Raw genomic sequence first — 13858 nt, forward strand, 5'->3', positions numbered from 1 at the left:
TTAAGTACAACAATATAATAAATATTATTACTCAATATTTAAGAATCGTTATGTTTATATATTTACACCTTTGTGTGGTGAGAAAATAGTTAATTTTAAAGAAAAACTGTTGCCTATATAATAGATAATTGAACAAAAATATTATAATTTAGAGTGTTCTCTACTTTTAATTTGACTCAACTAATTGTATATTATAATAATTAGCAAGGTGATGTCTCAAAAGGGAGATTCAAGGGAGAACTTTTTTGAGGCTGAAACTCTAGATTATTCAACAACCTCAGATAATGTAAAGAAAAATGAAAGAGAGATTTGTAATAATTGCAAACTTCATGAACTCCAACTTTCAGTATTCCGTGAATATATTGGGGATCCACTAGCATTTATATTTCTCTTTTACAACAAATTGAGTGGAGGTAATATAGAAAGTTATTTTTCAAATAAATTAAAGGAAATAGTTCTGGATGTTGACGGAATAATGACTCATATTAGTTTTGTAGATATGATCTCGGAAATGGATATTGGGGTGAAATATGTGAAAAATTCTTTAAAACTAACGAGCAAGGATGTTTGTATCATTGGGATAGGTGGAGATGGGAGTTTAAGTACTCTAGTTAATCTGTTTTTAGAGGAGATTCCTGAAAGCGAAGAAAGACTTGTATTTGCTGTTCTTCCATTTGGCACAGGAAATGATTGGGCTAGAAACTTTGGATGGAGTAGCTATGGTAACATTAAGTTTATGAAGGATGACTTTGTTCCACTAGTTGATTTGGCCAGAGGAATTTTTACTTCAAAGGTTATTAATTTTGACGTGTGGATGATAGAGGTTGAGCTCATAAATAAAGAAGATTCTTGTTTTCTTCGAGTAAATCCATTTACTCAGGAACTCCAAATAATGGAGACATGCAGAGATGATAATGAAATGGAAGAATTAAAGTCGAGTATAATCAATAAAAACAACGCTGGAGTGAATAATAAGTTACTTAAACTAAAAAAGAGATGTTTAAATTATTTTAGTTTTGGTGAAGAGTCTCGTGTCGGGATAACTTTTGATACATATAGAAAAAAAAACGTTCTTATTAATAGAGCCTTGTATGGTCTTGCCGGCTCTGTTTTTTCAGTCAATCTTAAAAATAAACAACAGAATATTCCACTTTCTCACAGTACACAAGGAGTATATCTAATTGATAAAAATCAGAATATTTTTCAACATGATAATTTTTCTTGTGCACTGTGTCCAAATGGAATAAAACACACAATGAGTAGTTTAAACATAAAAGAAAATACAGATGAAGAAGATATAAATATCTGCCCAACCCTCTCAAATAGCGTGTCACTTGTGTTTTTAAATATAGAAACTTTTGGAGGTGGTATTCATTTGTGGAAGAATTCAAAAAATCTAGGTCATTCTATTTCTTCAGATAATTCAAAAACAAACATTAATTTAGGAGAAATGGTTGGAACTATCAGTTCTTTGTTAACAAGTCCAATAACACTCCAAGTAGAACAAAACAGGACCAATATCACAAATTTAGGCGTAAATTCTACTAATGGTACACTTACTGAGGGTGAGAAGGGAATAGAAGAACAGTTCAGAGTTTTGTCCTCTCAAAAAACTGATAAAAAAGAATACTCCTCAGAAAGGGAAGTAATTAGGGAGAAAATAATGAACATAATTCCAAGTTCCAGTGATAAAAAGATGGAAATCATGAGTTTTTCCGGGTTAATTGACATTAGTTCAATTTTTCTTCCATATATGAGCACAGCAAGGAGGGTGGGACAATTTTCTCCCTTAGAGACTGGAAACAAGGAAGAACAAAATTTGGTAATAGTCTTCAATGAGACTCAAGTAAATAACTCTGAAAGTAGTAATTTAATTGAGATGTACTTTCAAATTGACGGCGAGTACTATTTGGCAAAGGAACCAAAACAGTGCACTCTCAGGTACGATAGAACTATTCGTATTCTCAATTGTATTTTACCTTATAGTCCATTCGTCCTCAAGTGATGTTGAAACAGATTTATATTAGAAAAAAAAGGTTAGACTATGTTAGTATTACCTCGCTTTTTTATAATTTATATTTCAAAAAAAAATCTTTTACATCAAGCTTTTTCTAAACTTCAAAGACTGAACATTAACAACTCTACGTTTTTAGTGAAAAAAAGAAGTCAAACATGGTTCTAAACTTTTATTTCCTGCCGTAAGTAGTGATCAATCTGTTTATTACCCTTACAAAGTCGATACTTACGAAAATTAAACATGGAGCGACCAGATGTGTTACTTCCCCACACAGCGCCGGCTGTGTTGTTTATATATACAAATTTGCACTAGTTTTCTACATAATGGTAAACTAGGACACAAAAAACAATTAATGTTAAATAAAATTAAAATATTTATAAAAGGTGAGTCTAAATATATATAAAAACACGTAAATATTAACTAAGTGAATGATTTAGTCAATAAATAGATGCGTGAAAAAAGTAAAAGGTCGTGTGCGTGTGTTGCAAAGAATCAGCAGTTAGTAAATTATGGTGTTATGGAGTCAATCTATAAAATACTCCTTTAGAGCAAAGAGCTTAATATGGAAATAATTTGATGGTTTTATTTAATTTAAATGTTAAGATAGGGAAAGAGAAATGTTCGGAATTATCTTTTGTTGCAACCAGAAAATGAAAACATCAGATACACAAAATGATGATTATTCTGATATAGAAATTGACAAGGATATTATTTATGATAGATATGCATTAGAAGAAAAAGGATGTGGCGAATATGAAAACAAGAGAAATGAGACTTTAAGGCTTTGCATCGAGGATCTCAGAGAAGCAGAAAAGGAAGCAAATAGAATAGTAATTAGAGCGAAAAAAAACAGAGCTGAATTTTTGAATACAGCAGATGATGCTGCAAAAGAAATAGTAAAGCCTTATTATAATATGGCTCATGATGAATTAAAAGAAATGGAAATATCCTTGAATAAAGAACTGCATATAAAAACATTAGAGGCTTTACTCTCAAATGATGAACTAAAAGATGAAGAATCGGAAATAAGTGAAAAAGTAAATGAAGTTGTCTCAACCGTACTTAAGAATGTTTGTGAGGTTAAATTGGGGCTACAAAACCCAGAGTACATATCCAGGCAATTGAATAAACATAGAATTAAGAGCAAAACCAGAAGTTCAAGTTATAACATTAAAGAAAAACTCAAATTATTGAGTGAAAAAATGTCCAACATCAAGAAAGAAGAAAAAGGAACTCATAAAAATAAAGTTGGAAAAAAAACAAAATTCAAAAATAAAGACGATAAACAAACATCCATCTCTACTATTGAATTAGACGAGGACTATTCGAAAATAGATAACATGTATGGCGGATCTAAAATTGTTAACTCCTTTAATACAATACACATTAACTAGGTTTTAGTAAATATATTCGATTTGTTACTATTCACGAATTATAAGAGTAAAACCCCGGAAAAGTAAAATACAAGATAATGAATAAGAAACTATAATAATTGGAGTACTTAATAGAAGTAAATTAGTGGAAAAATAAAATTTATAATAAAAAGAAATAAATCACATGCTTTATAATTTATTGTTTTGTTTATAATTGAATTTGTTGTTCCTTGATTCAAGTGAATTATGCAGAATCCCAGTGAGAAAGTGAATAAATTTACTTGAAATTATTACAATTTTATGAGAGCAATTATAAAAAAGTGGTAAATTTCCAGTTAAATATGAGTATACAAAGGCACCTATCACAAGTAATAGTGTAAGAATAAATGGAGAAGTTAAGATATACATTAATTCATCAAAACCAAAAAAGAGCAAGAGAAGATACATCCACCAAGGAATGTTTTGAGGTTGCTTACCAGTTGACTGCAGAAGTTGAGCCTTTGAATAAATACCAGTAATTTCTTGAATAGATTTTGTCTCAATTTCATGAATAGTGCTTTCTGGAAGAATATATATATAGCTACTCTCATCCAAGGGACAATTGATTACTGATAACTCAATATTAGTACTTTGATTTTTTAAAAGAGAAATGCATTCAATTTCGGGATGTTCCACTATCTTTGAATAAAAACCACTAAATCTTGGTTCAAATATTTCAAAGATACATTTACCTAATTTGAACACCCCTATTATTGATAAAGCATTATTTTTTGAGTTAATAAATAACTCTTTTAATATATTCGAGTCCTCACCAATCCATTGCCTTGGTACACCATCCTCGTCAATCTCGAATTCCTTTTTAAATCTTTCAATAATTTGTATATGGAAGTATTTTGATTGTTGTTGTATAAACAATATTAATCTAACAATAAGTTGTATAGCAATCTCTTCTCCTAAATTATCAGTACATGTATACTCATCCAGGACATAACTACCTTTAAGTAAATTTGACCACTTAGTCTCATATTTAGAGAATAAAGAATTGTGAATTTTAAGAATTGATTCACCGGCTTTCATCCAAAAATCGTTAATGGTTGATTTGGGATTTGTAAAACCAAATTCATTAAATATTTTAGTTATTTCCCCGATAATATCCTTTATCAAGGACTCAAAAAATTCCTGCATTAGTTTTTCCTGGATTTTCCTTGATTGAATTTCCAATGTTTCACTAAATAACTTTCTTTGATCATTAGTATTATAATTTACGAAAATCTCACTATATTCGGTCGACTTATAATTACTATTAGACTTCTCTATTTGGCTAAGTATCTCTGGAATACACTGAGACCTAATTTGTTCAACGAGGCCATACTTGGATATTTGACTTGGGCATTCAGTTACCCACTTTAGGGATAAGTGGTCAAACTTTTTCAGTTCCTTCTCAAACCAAATATTTGAATCAAAAATAATATCTTCTATATTATTTGAATATAATCTAACATCATTTTCATCAATAATGTCTTGATTATCTTTACAATAATACTCTAAAATATTCTTACATTCCCTTAAGATCTGCCTCTCAGCAGACATTCTTGTGTTTACGGCATCTTTAAACTCAATAAAGAAGAGGACAAGCATAGAAACTGACGTTTTTAACGTCATATCACTATCATATCTCCCTGTTATTTCAAAATAATCATGCATGCTCTCATTAAGAATATCGTAGGTGATATTTTGGAAATCATAATATTCGAGTTCTTTCTTTTCCATACTTCTCTTCAAATTCCTTATTTTTAATTTCATTTTTCCTAGAATATCATCTTTCGTCTTTTCACATCTAAATTTAGAAATCATCTTTACTTGAGATGGTATGTTCAACTCTTCACAGTTAACAATGCAATTCCAAATGGTTTTACAATACATCTCATAACCTTCAATAGGAATACTTCGACTATAATTTTTTGGTAATATTGAATGAACAATTTCACTCTTAATTTTTCCTATGACATCAAAAAAGCCTTCCCTTTCATTCGGAAATGATGGTACTCCATAAACTTTAACCTCAAAAACGTCATGTAACGACCTCACGTTCGTGATAAAGCTATTATTTGTTCCACCAGAGTTATTTAACTGAGATTTATTTACCTCCATTACCTGACTCCAAAGCAAATCAAGTATTTGGTTTATCTTTTTCGACAACATTTCGTCATTATCATTAATTGTTATATCTCGAATTGCAAAAATTAGTGTTGTCTTAAATTCACCTTGTTCATTCTCACCCAACTTCAAACTAAACCATGAGTTTAATATCGTTTTTAAAAGACCAAAATTAGAAGAGCTATATGTTGTGAGATTCAGAAGAGGTATATTGATAATCATGCAGTCAGAAATTGCCAGGGAAAAAAGAGCTGCTCTATTTTCAAAGGTAATCCTGTCTTCACCTCTCTCCAAACTATCTGTTCCCTCAACATCCCAAACCAACAAAGGGGATCTAAGATCATTGTCTCTGACACCTAGCCATAATCCTTTTGTTGTTTGGCAATATCCTACTGACATCTTATCCATCACCTTAAAATTTGTTCCAAAGAGCGAATTTAACAAAGTACTTTTTCCTGTGCTTTGAGAACCCAAAATGCTAATTACATTGTAGTTAAGGGCGTTTTTCCCACAGTCCATATACTCTAAAATCTCACCTACCTTCTCTTTGAAGTTAAATTCATAATCTATTATCTGCTTCATTATTATCAATTGTTATCCTCTCAAACTAAAATTGTCACTTTTCGAGAAGTAGTCACAAGAAGGAACAAAAAATCACCTTCCAATAAATTGACAGTACTTACACAACTTTTATTAGAAAGTGTTTGTTGAATAATGTTCAAATCTAATTGTTCTATGGAACAAACAAGTGTTAAGGTATTTCGTTTATTTCAATTATTATTGGCGCTTTCCTTTGGATTATCTACTATTTTCAAAACAATATAGCAATAATTTATTGAAAGTATTACCATGGGTCAGTATTGGAGAACATTGAGTTATCAAGTTTAATTTAGTTATTTGTCAATTTCAAAAAGCCTTCTTCATAAAATTGTTAGATATTTATTTAGAACTTTAAAAATTGTGTGTGTATTAGTTACAGAAAGCCAGGATATTTAAATTGCGTAATAGAGATAAATAAATGTGTCAATAAACACCAAATATTTTATTTGAAATGTGAACAACCATAAATGTTTTATTTTTATATCTTTATTTATACTGACACTACACACTTTATAAATCTATTGTTTTATAATCCTATTATGATAATATTTACAAAAATTATTATTATTTTTTCAGAATTAAACAACTGACAAACTTGCCATATTTTTTAATCCCACCATTTACTCTGGATTTTACCAAATATTCATTTGGTATATTGTATAAGATTAGTAAACAAATACATTATTTTCATTTATAAATTGCTTTATTTTTTATCTAAATTATCATCGAAAATTGTACGATATGTTGGAATATAATTGCAAATATCATTGATAAAACTAAATTTAGAGATTGTGTAGCAGAACAATGTTGATATGTTAAGTATAGCATTTGTATTAATTACTAAATACTCCTGATTTACTCAGATAGTATCTTCAAATCTATATTTTATAATTTTAGTTTATTCGTAAACAGTGAAATATTATATCTAACAATTAAATGCTCACAAAAAAACAACTGAAGCTATAGATATAATGGCTATATTCGTCATTAATAAGGATTTGTTTTTAATTGTTACCCTTATCAGATGAAATGTTGGTATTTAAATGACAAAAAAAACAGATATAAACACAAAATAAATCGATATTAACACCAGGGAGTAACATATACTGATGATCAAATTATACATTAATGTAATATAAAATAATCAGCTCATAAAACACGCAAGTTTTAGTGTAAATGTAATTTACATTAAATTTCACATTGAACTTGGCGGGTAATGCAATAACCTATAAAGATCATTAAGTGAAATAAGAAAACGAAACAAAGTAAAAAGGCGAAAGAAGAGGAAATTCTGTCATTTTTTGTACTTAAATATATAACATATAAATAGTACTATTCTATATATGATGAATTTATTGAATTATTAAGATATTAAAACCGTGATTATAACAATTAACTAACTAAAAATATTAACAAATATTTTATGGGGAATTAAATAAGGAAAGATGGAGTTATCTTTGCGCTTTGAAAATCAAACAATCTTAAAGGTAAGTTTTGTTATATTTACTTGCATAAAAATACTACGTTTTTAATTCATTTCTTATATTAGTTGCCTGCCTCAATTATGGAAAAAATAAAAGGCATAGAACCTGGAGAGCAGATAGGAATGCTTAGGTATGATGAGAATGGAGAGGTAAGACTAAAAAATAAGGACTTAATCTAGTTTAGAAAAGTGTTTGAAGGTGATAACTTGTTGCTAATATTATATTCTCCTTCGTTCTATAATTTCAATTTACCTTCATTGATTTAACTTCGTCTTATAGAGAAAATGGGATTTACTTAATCACACCTTTTCAGAATCCAAACAAATGAAAAAAACTATTGACTCCCTAAAGGACGATAAGAGTGGGTTTTTGTTCTTGGAAAATCAAGATAATAAGAACGTAGTATCAATGTATCCCTCCAATATACGAAATATTACAAGGTGCGGAGGCCTTATCGATGATGATTTAAGAAAAAAAATAGAACAGGGAACAAAAAAATCTGCTACTGTTGAGGATAAAAAGAGAATTGTGGGTTCAATTTATGAATCTAACTCACAGCCATTTATTTATTATGACCGGAGCGCTGATGATTTTAGAGAGCCAAATGGTTCTGTACTCAAAAAAAGGCAAGTAAATATAAATACAAGTACACCCAGTACACAAAATACAAATAGCTCAAATGATAGAGCTCTTTTTACAACTCCAAGTACTACTGGAAACACGTTAGAAGCCTTAAAAGAAAAAATTTTCAGAATATTTGAAGAGAAAGGTTCAGATGGGGTCTCTATGAAAGAAATTGAAGAGAAAACACTGAAACCCAAGCACATTCTCAAAAGAATAATAGATGAAATAGCAATGCAAACGGGTAGAGGTGGGAGGCGTCATATTTGGTACTTAAAGCCGCAATATTCAACAAAATAATTTTAGGAGTTATACATTTTACTTATCCAAATCCGTTCTAATACTAAATTTTGCGCTACAAAAAACCACCGCCATTGCATTTATGCATGAATGTGGGTTTTTTTTTTTTCAATTATTATTTGATATTTAAATAATTTCAATATATTTGCGTTTTCCTACCTTATTTTTCTTTATTACATAACATTCTGAGTTAACTCATCTTTGTAAGATGGAAATTAGTGTATTTACGATTGCATTAGGTAATGAAGAGGTTCCTAAGCTTGGTAGAAGAATTATTCTGGAAGGAGCACAAAGATGAAGAAAGGTTATATGTAAGTAATAAAGAAATTGAAAAAGTGGTTACGAACTATGATTTGTTTTGTGGGAGTTTAATAGAGGAAGGGAACAACATATATAGTATTGAAAACGAACATGATCGGGCTTTTGATGTTTTTTTGTATTCAAATAGTGATGCATATGCTGGAGAATGGAAAATGTCAAAAAGAAACGGTTGGGGAGTATTCCTAAAGTATACTGGACAAAAATTTGAAGGTTTATGGAAAGATAACGAAAGGAATGGTTTTGGGATGCAAACAATCGGAAGCACGATAAAATATGTTGGGCAATTTAGCAATAATGAATGTGACGGAAATGGGGTTATTTTTCACCATAGCGGTTTACTTTACTCAAGTAAATGGTCTGAAGGGGAGTTAATCGAAAGAAAATTGCTTTTCGAAGGCTGGAAGAAAGATTTTTTGAGTTTTTTTTTCCAAATTAATGAGGTAAGAAGTGATTTTAAAATGAGGGCGGAAAGTATTAAGTTAATTGAACAAAGTCGCAAAATTTTCGAGAGATTATCATTTGATAAAGTAAGGAATGATCTTTCACAAATAGAAAGTGAATCTTATGTTTCAATATATGACTTTGAAGATCGATTCAGTTTCAGCATTGTAAAAAAAGATTGGTCAGGAAAATTGGAAGAGCCTTATGGAAAAAGAATAAATTTCATAAATGGTTGCTACTCCACAAAGGTAAAAAAAGAAAAAATACCTCAGGATTTATCCAGACAAATAGAAGACAAAGAAGTAAGGTTTTTTAACTCTGGAAATTCTGCAGAAAATTGCTTAGAATGGAATGTCTATCAGCTTGCATATTTTATCAAATGTATTGGTCTTCCGGAGTATGTAGAAATCTTTATTATGAATGAACTTGACGGTTCAACCCTACCTTATATTTCTATTGATGATCTAAAAGGAATTGGAATAAGTGAAATATCTCATATTAGATATTTGCATATGTCTTTTACTCTTTTATTAAAACTTAGGCTACGTTGTATAAGAAAACAAACATTCACCCCCCAAAGATTGATAGATGACGAGTACTTAAAAAGCTTTGAAATACCTGCAAATGAATTAAATTTAAAATGTAGAATTGGAGAAGGTGGATATGGAAAAGTGTATAAAGCATTTTGGACAACAAAGGGAATAATGGTAGCTGTTAAAGCTTTCAGAAGAAGGGATAAATCAACATTAGCAAGAGAATTTTACTCTGAATTAACAATAGTCTCAAGAATTCGTCATCCAAATGTGACTCTATTCCTAGGTGTTGTATTATCTCCATTGTATTGCTTAGTAACTGAATTAGTACCTTGTGGTTCCCTATTTGACCTTCTCCATATAAAAAATGAAATTTTAACCTCAACACAGCTAATAAAAATTTCACGTGAAATATGTTATGGAATGGCTTATTTGCACGAAAATGGAGTCCTACATTGTGACCTGAAAAGCAGCAATATCCTTTTGTCAAATAATTACGATGTGAAAATCGGAGATTTTGGGCTCTCGACCTTAATGGAGTCACCATTAGAAACCAGAAAAATGCTCGGTTGCATTGGAACACATCATTGGATGGCTCCAGAGATACTTAGAGGAGAAGGATTTACAAAATCAGCGGATGTATACAGTTTTGGGACGATTCTTTGGGAAATGCTCACAAAGAAAATCCCAAATGAGGAATTAGCAGTCAATCATATCATAGCCTCGGTTGGGTATGGCAATAGACGCCCTAATCTTCCTAAAGATATCCCGTCTACTCTGAAGGTAATAATCTGCAAAACATGGGAAAAAAACGTTCACAAAAGACCTAGCTTCAAACAACTAGCTAGTATATTCGAGCAATTGCACAGCACTAGCATTTTAGAAATCGAGGAAAACCTCATATCATTCTTTGGTCAATAATATAATTCATTTTTTGTTCTTTAAAATACTAAAATGTTATTAAACGTATTTTGGGAGTCTATACCCTATTCGAATTCTTTCCAGAAATCGTCACTATTTAAATCAAGTTTAGTTGAAATTTTTCTCCCCTTTGACTTATCGTCCAATATTGTTGAAGTATTATCTGTTGTGGTCTTATTGTCCTTTATACTGATTTTCCTTACTTCATTCGTCGCAAATTGAAAACCATTTATTGTTTCTATCTTGAAATCTCTTTGTGAACCAGAATTTGCAAAATCTTTATTTGTTTGTGGTCGAGTTTGATTTTTAACACCATTTGTTACGAATAACTTATCATCTTCTTTATTCTTTTCATTGTATTCCAGGTTTCTCAAAGTATTATCTCTAGAGAAGCTCAAGTCAAAAATATTGCTATCGAAATCATTCCAACTTCCATCACTCATTCCTCCCTCATTGGCTGAAGTACCTTTATTTAAGTCACTAAGATCGTCAAAATTTGATTCTCTTTTATCTTCTGATCTTTTCCTGGGTGTATATCTACATAAATCTACTCCATTTTTAATATTATTGCTACCAGCAATGTTTCTCGGGTAAATAATATTTTCCCGTGATATAGGGTTACCTTGAGTATCAGATGATTGTGATATATGTTTTTCCTCGCTATCCTTCAATTTTTCTTGCTCCTCTCTTAGCTTCGTTTGTTCTTGGACGTAAGGAGCTAAGATATTCGTAATATTTTTAATTAGAAGCAGTGATATCTCCATAATCTCAGGTTGCCCTTCAATAAACCCATATATCGAAACATTCGGAAGTATCTGCTGTGTTATTACAGAAGGTGGATAAAAATTTATTGTTGAAATAAATGCTTGAATTACAGCTTTTCTACATATAGGAAACGGATCTTTTAACATCTGAATATATATTCTGTTCAGTATAGTTTGATAATATTGCTCCGGTAGAATATTCATTAGTTTTGCAAAGCAAATTACAGTGTTGCTCCTGATAATAACCTCAGGATCTTTTGAAAGATTAAACATTGAACAAACGAGTTTATCTACTACAACTTGAGAGTTATTATTTGAACCCAAAGCGTTGAAAATGGCAGCGCTGCTCTTAATCCCCTCCTTTATTGAATAAATAAAATCGCTAGAAACTATATTTTTTGTATTATTTCTTGAGTTTTGATCACTTCCACGCATTCCCGTTAGCTCGTGTTCCTTCAGAAGCAATGGAATGATAAATATCATACTTTGAAGAGTAGCTTCTCTAATTAGGTTTGCTGTATCTTGAAATCCCATTAATATGGAATCAATACAGTCCTGGAATATATCTTTTGTCAGAAATTTTTCGTACTTTGAAATGTTTTTCAGTAAGGTATATCTTATTGACCTATCATTCTGATTCATAAGAAACTTCAGAGTATTTTGAAATGCATTTAAAAGGAACTTTGGGCAATTCAATGGAGAATAAGATTCCATCAAAGTTAATATAAGTGGAAACACTGTTGGAGCACACTGAGAAAAGTTTACTAGAATTCTATCGAGAATCCTTTGTATAATTATCAAGTTAGTTGTATATACACAATGAACTTTAATACTTGTAATAAGATTTGGCAAATATTGAATACAAAAAATTTTTTTATCATCAGGAGATTTTAATATAAAGTTATTTATTTGATTCATGAATTCCACAAATGGAGAGTTGTTCCTCATCAAAACCAATCCATTTTCAATATTGACATCCTTGTCCGTGTTTAAACAGGAAAGCAAATCACTTAGCCAATCATACAACCAATGAGGAGTTATATTGTTCTCTAAAGTCAGGACTCTATCATTGCAATAAGGTAGTTCAATTGAATCAATTGATCTTTTTCTCTTTTCAAAGTCAGATTGTTCACACAACCTTCCGCCGCTATCAAAAACAAAATTCAGTTTCGTGGAAACTTTGAAAGACCAATATATTAAACAACCCAAGTTCCATAAATCTATATTTTTTGGGTTTTTTGGGTTAAACCTTGAGAACTTCCAGCCCATTATATTACTTGAAGTGCTCTGTCTGGATATATCATCAATGTAATTATTGCTCACTTCACTTAAAGGAGTCGCATTTTCAAATCCACCCAACTTCCATGAACCTTCATAATTCACATAAATATTAAATGGATTTATATTACCATGCAAAAGTTTTGCGTCATCATGCAGGAATTTCACAGCATTTGTCACTTCATAAAGGCCAGAAATACAGTCAATTGGAAATAAAATATTATAATTCAACTCTTTTGAATCATTTAAGAAAACTTCAAATGTAAATGAAGAATTAACTGCTAAGTTGTATAAAGATACGCATGGCTCAGTTATTATATAGTAGGAATTTGGAACTTCTAAAGTGTCGTATATTTTTAAAATACATGGATGAATTAAACTCTTACATATCCGAAACTGATTTTTTGCTATTTTTCTAGCAACATCTACGGGCAAAAATCCCAAAAATCCTGTGTTGGGATTATTCGACTTGTCAAATACAAAAATACTGCAAGATTGTTCCGGCCTATTCTTTTTAAAACCTCTGTAGTGTGTCCATATACTATAATCCTCTCCTTCTACTCTTTCCCCTATTGTATACCCAAAGTTACTTGGCAAATCGTTAAATAACTTCGAAATTAATGAAAACATCCATAAGTATCCAATCAAATAAAAATTTCCAATAAATAATTATGAATTATCTGTAAAATCTCCTGCAGTTTCTGATATATTCCTCTTGAATATTCTAATTAAAACCAAAGAGAATGTATGCCGGTATATATTGCAGAGAACAAATTATAAAAATTAAAATATGAAAAATATCATCAGTTTAGAATTAATTGCTGACCCAATCTATCCTTTATGACTAAATTTATTTACTTATTGTGATTTGGATTACTTTTTTTGAATGTGGGAAAAAAGGCGGGAAAGATGTTACTTAGATCTTTACAATTTACTAAAATACATCAATAAATAGAACCGGTATTTGGTGAGTACCGGTTATTACTAAAATTTCATTAAACTAATATTAAAGAGTGAGAATAGAGTAATATTTATATGGATAATAACT

At 30.3% G+C, this 13858-nt stretch overlaps 6 protein-coding genes across 6 annotated transcripts; 4 read left to right on the top strand and 2 right to left on the bottom strand.

Moving 5' to 3' along the window:
- Positions 1-211: 211 nt before the first annotated feature.
- FG379_001686 (diacylglycerol kinase variant A) lies at positions 212-2005 on the top strand (the record flags this gene model as incomplete). The annotated part of the gene is made up of 1 exon (XM_067327289.1): positions 212-2005. The coding sequence occupies one exon, from the start codon at positions 212-214 to the stop codon at positions 2003-2005; it is 1794 nt and encodes a 597-aa protein (XP_067184720.1).
- Positions 2006-2634: 629 nt separating this feature from the next.
- On the top strand, positions 2635-3411 carry FG379_001687 (uncharacterized protein; the record flags this gene model as incomplete). The annotated part of the gene is made up of 1 exon (XM_067327290.1): positions 2635-3411. The coding sequence occupies one exon, from the start codon at positions 2635-2637 to the stop codon at positions 3409-3411; it is 777 nt and encodes a 258-aa protein (XP_067184721.1).
- Positions 3412-3579: 168 nt separating this feature from the next.
- On the bottom strand, positions 3580-6129 carry FG379_001688 (uncharacterized protein; the record flags this gene model as incomplete). The annotated part of the gene is made up of 1 exon (XM_067327291.1): positions 3580-6129. The coding sequence occupies one exon, from the start codon at positions 6127-6129 to the stop codon at positions 3580-3582; it is 2550 nt and encodes an 849-aa protein (XP_067184722.1).
- Positions 6130-7955: 1826 nt separating this feature from the next.
- FG379_001690 (uncharacterized protein) lies at positions 7956-8552 on the top strand (the record flags this gene model as incomplete). The annotated part of the gene is made up of 1 exon (XM_067327293.1): positions 7956-8552. One exon carries the CDS (start codon positions 7956-7958, stop codon positions 8550-8552), a length of 597 nt encoding a protein of 198 aa, XP_067184724.1.
- Positions 8553-8794: 242 nt separating this feature from the next.
- Positions 8795-10768, top strand: FG379_001691 (Ser Thr kinase; the record flags this gene model as incomplete). The annotated part of the gene is made up of 1 exon (XM_067327294.1): positions 8795-10768. One exon carries the CDS (start codon positions 8795-8797, stop codon positions 10766-10768), a length of 1974 nt encoding a protein of 657 aa, XP_067184725.1.
- A 65-nt stretch (positions 10769-10833) lies between these two features.
- On the bottom strand, positions 10834-13440 carry FG379_001692 (Ser Thr kinase; the record flags this gene model as incomplete). Its single annotated transcript, XM_067327295.1, has 1 exon — positions 10834-13440. The coding sequence occupies one exon, from the start codon at positions 13438-13440 to the stop codon at positions 10834-10836; it is 2607 nt and encodes an 868-aa protein (XP_067184726.1).
- Positions 13441-13858: the final 418 nt, after the last annotated feature.

This window comes from Cryptosporidium bovis (genome assembly GCF_009768925.1).
Source record: "Cryptosporidium bovis isolate 45015 chromosome Unknown contig_25, whole genome shotgun sequence".
NCBI lineage: Eukaryota > Apicomplexa > Conoidasida > Eucoccidiorida > Cryptosporidiidae > Cryptosporidium > Cryptosporidium bovis.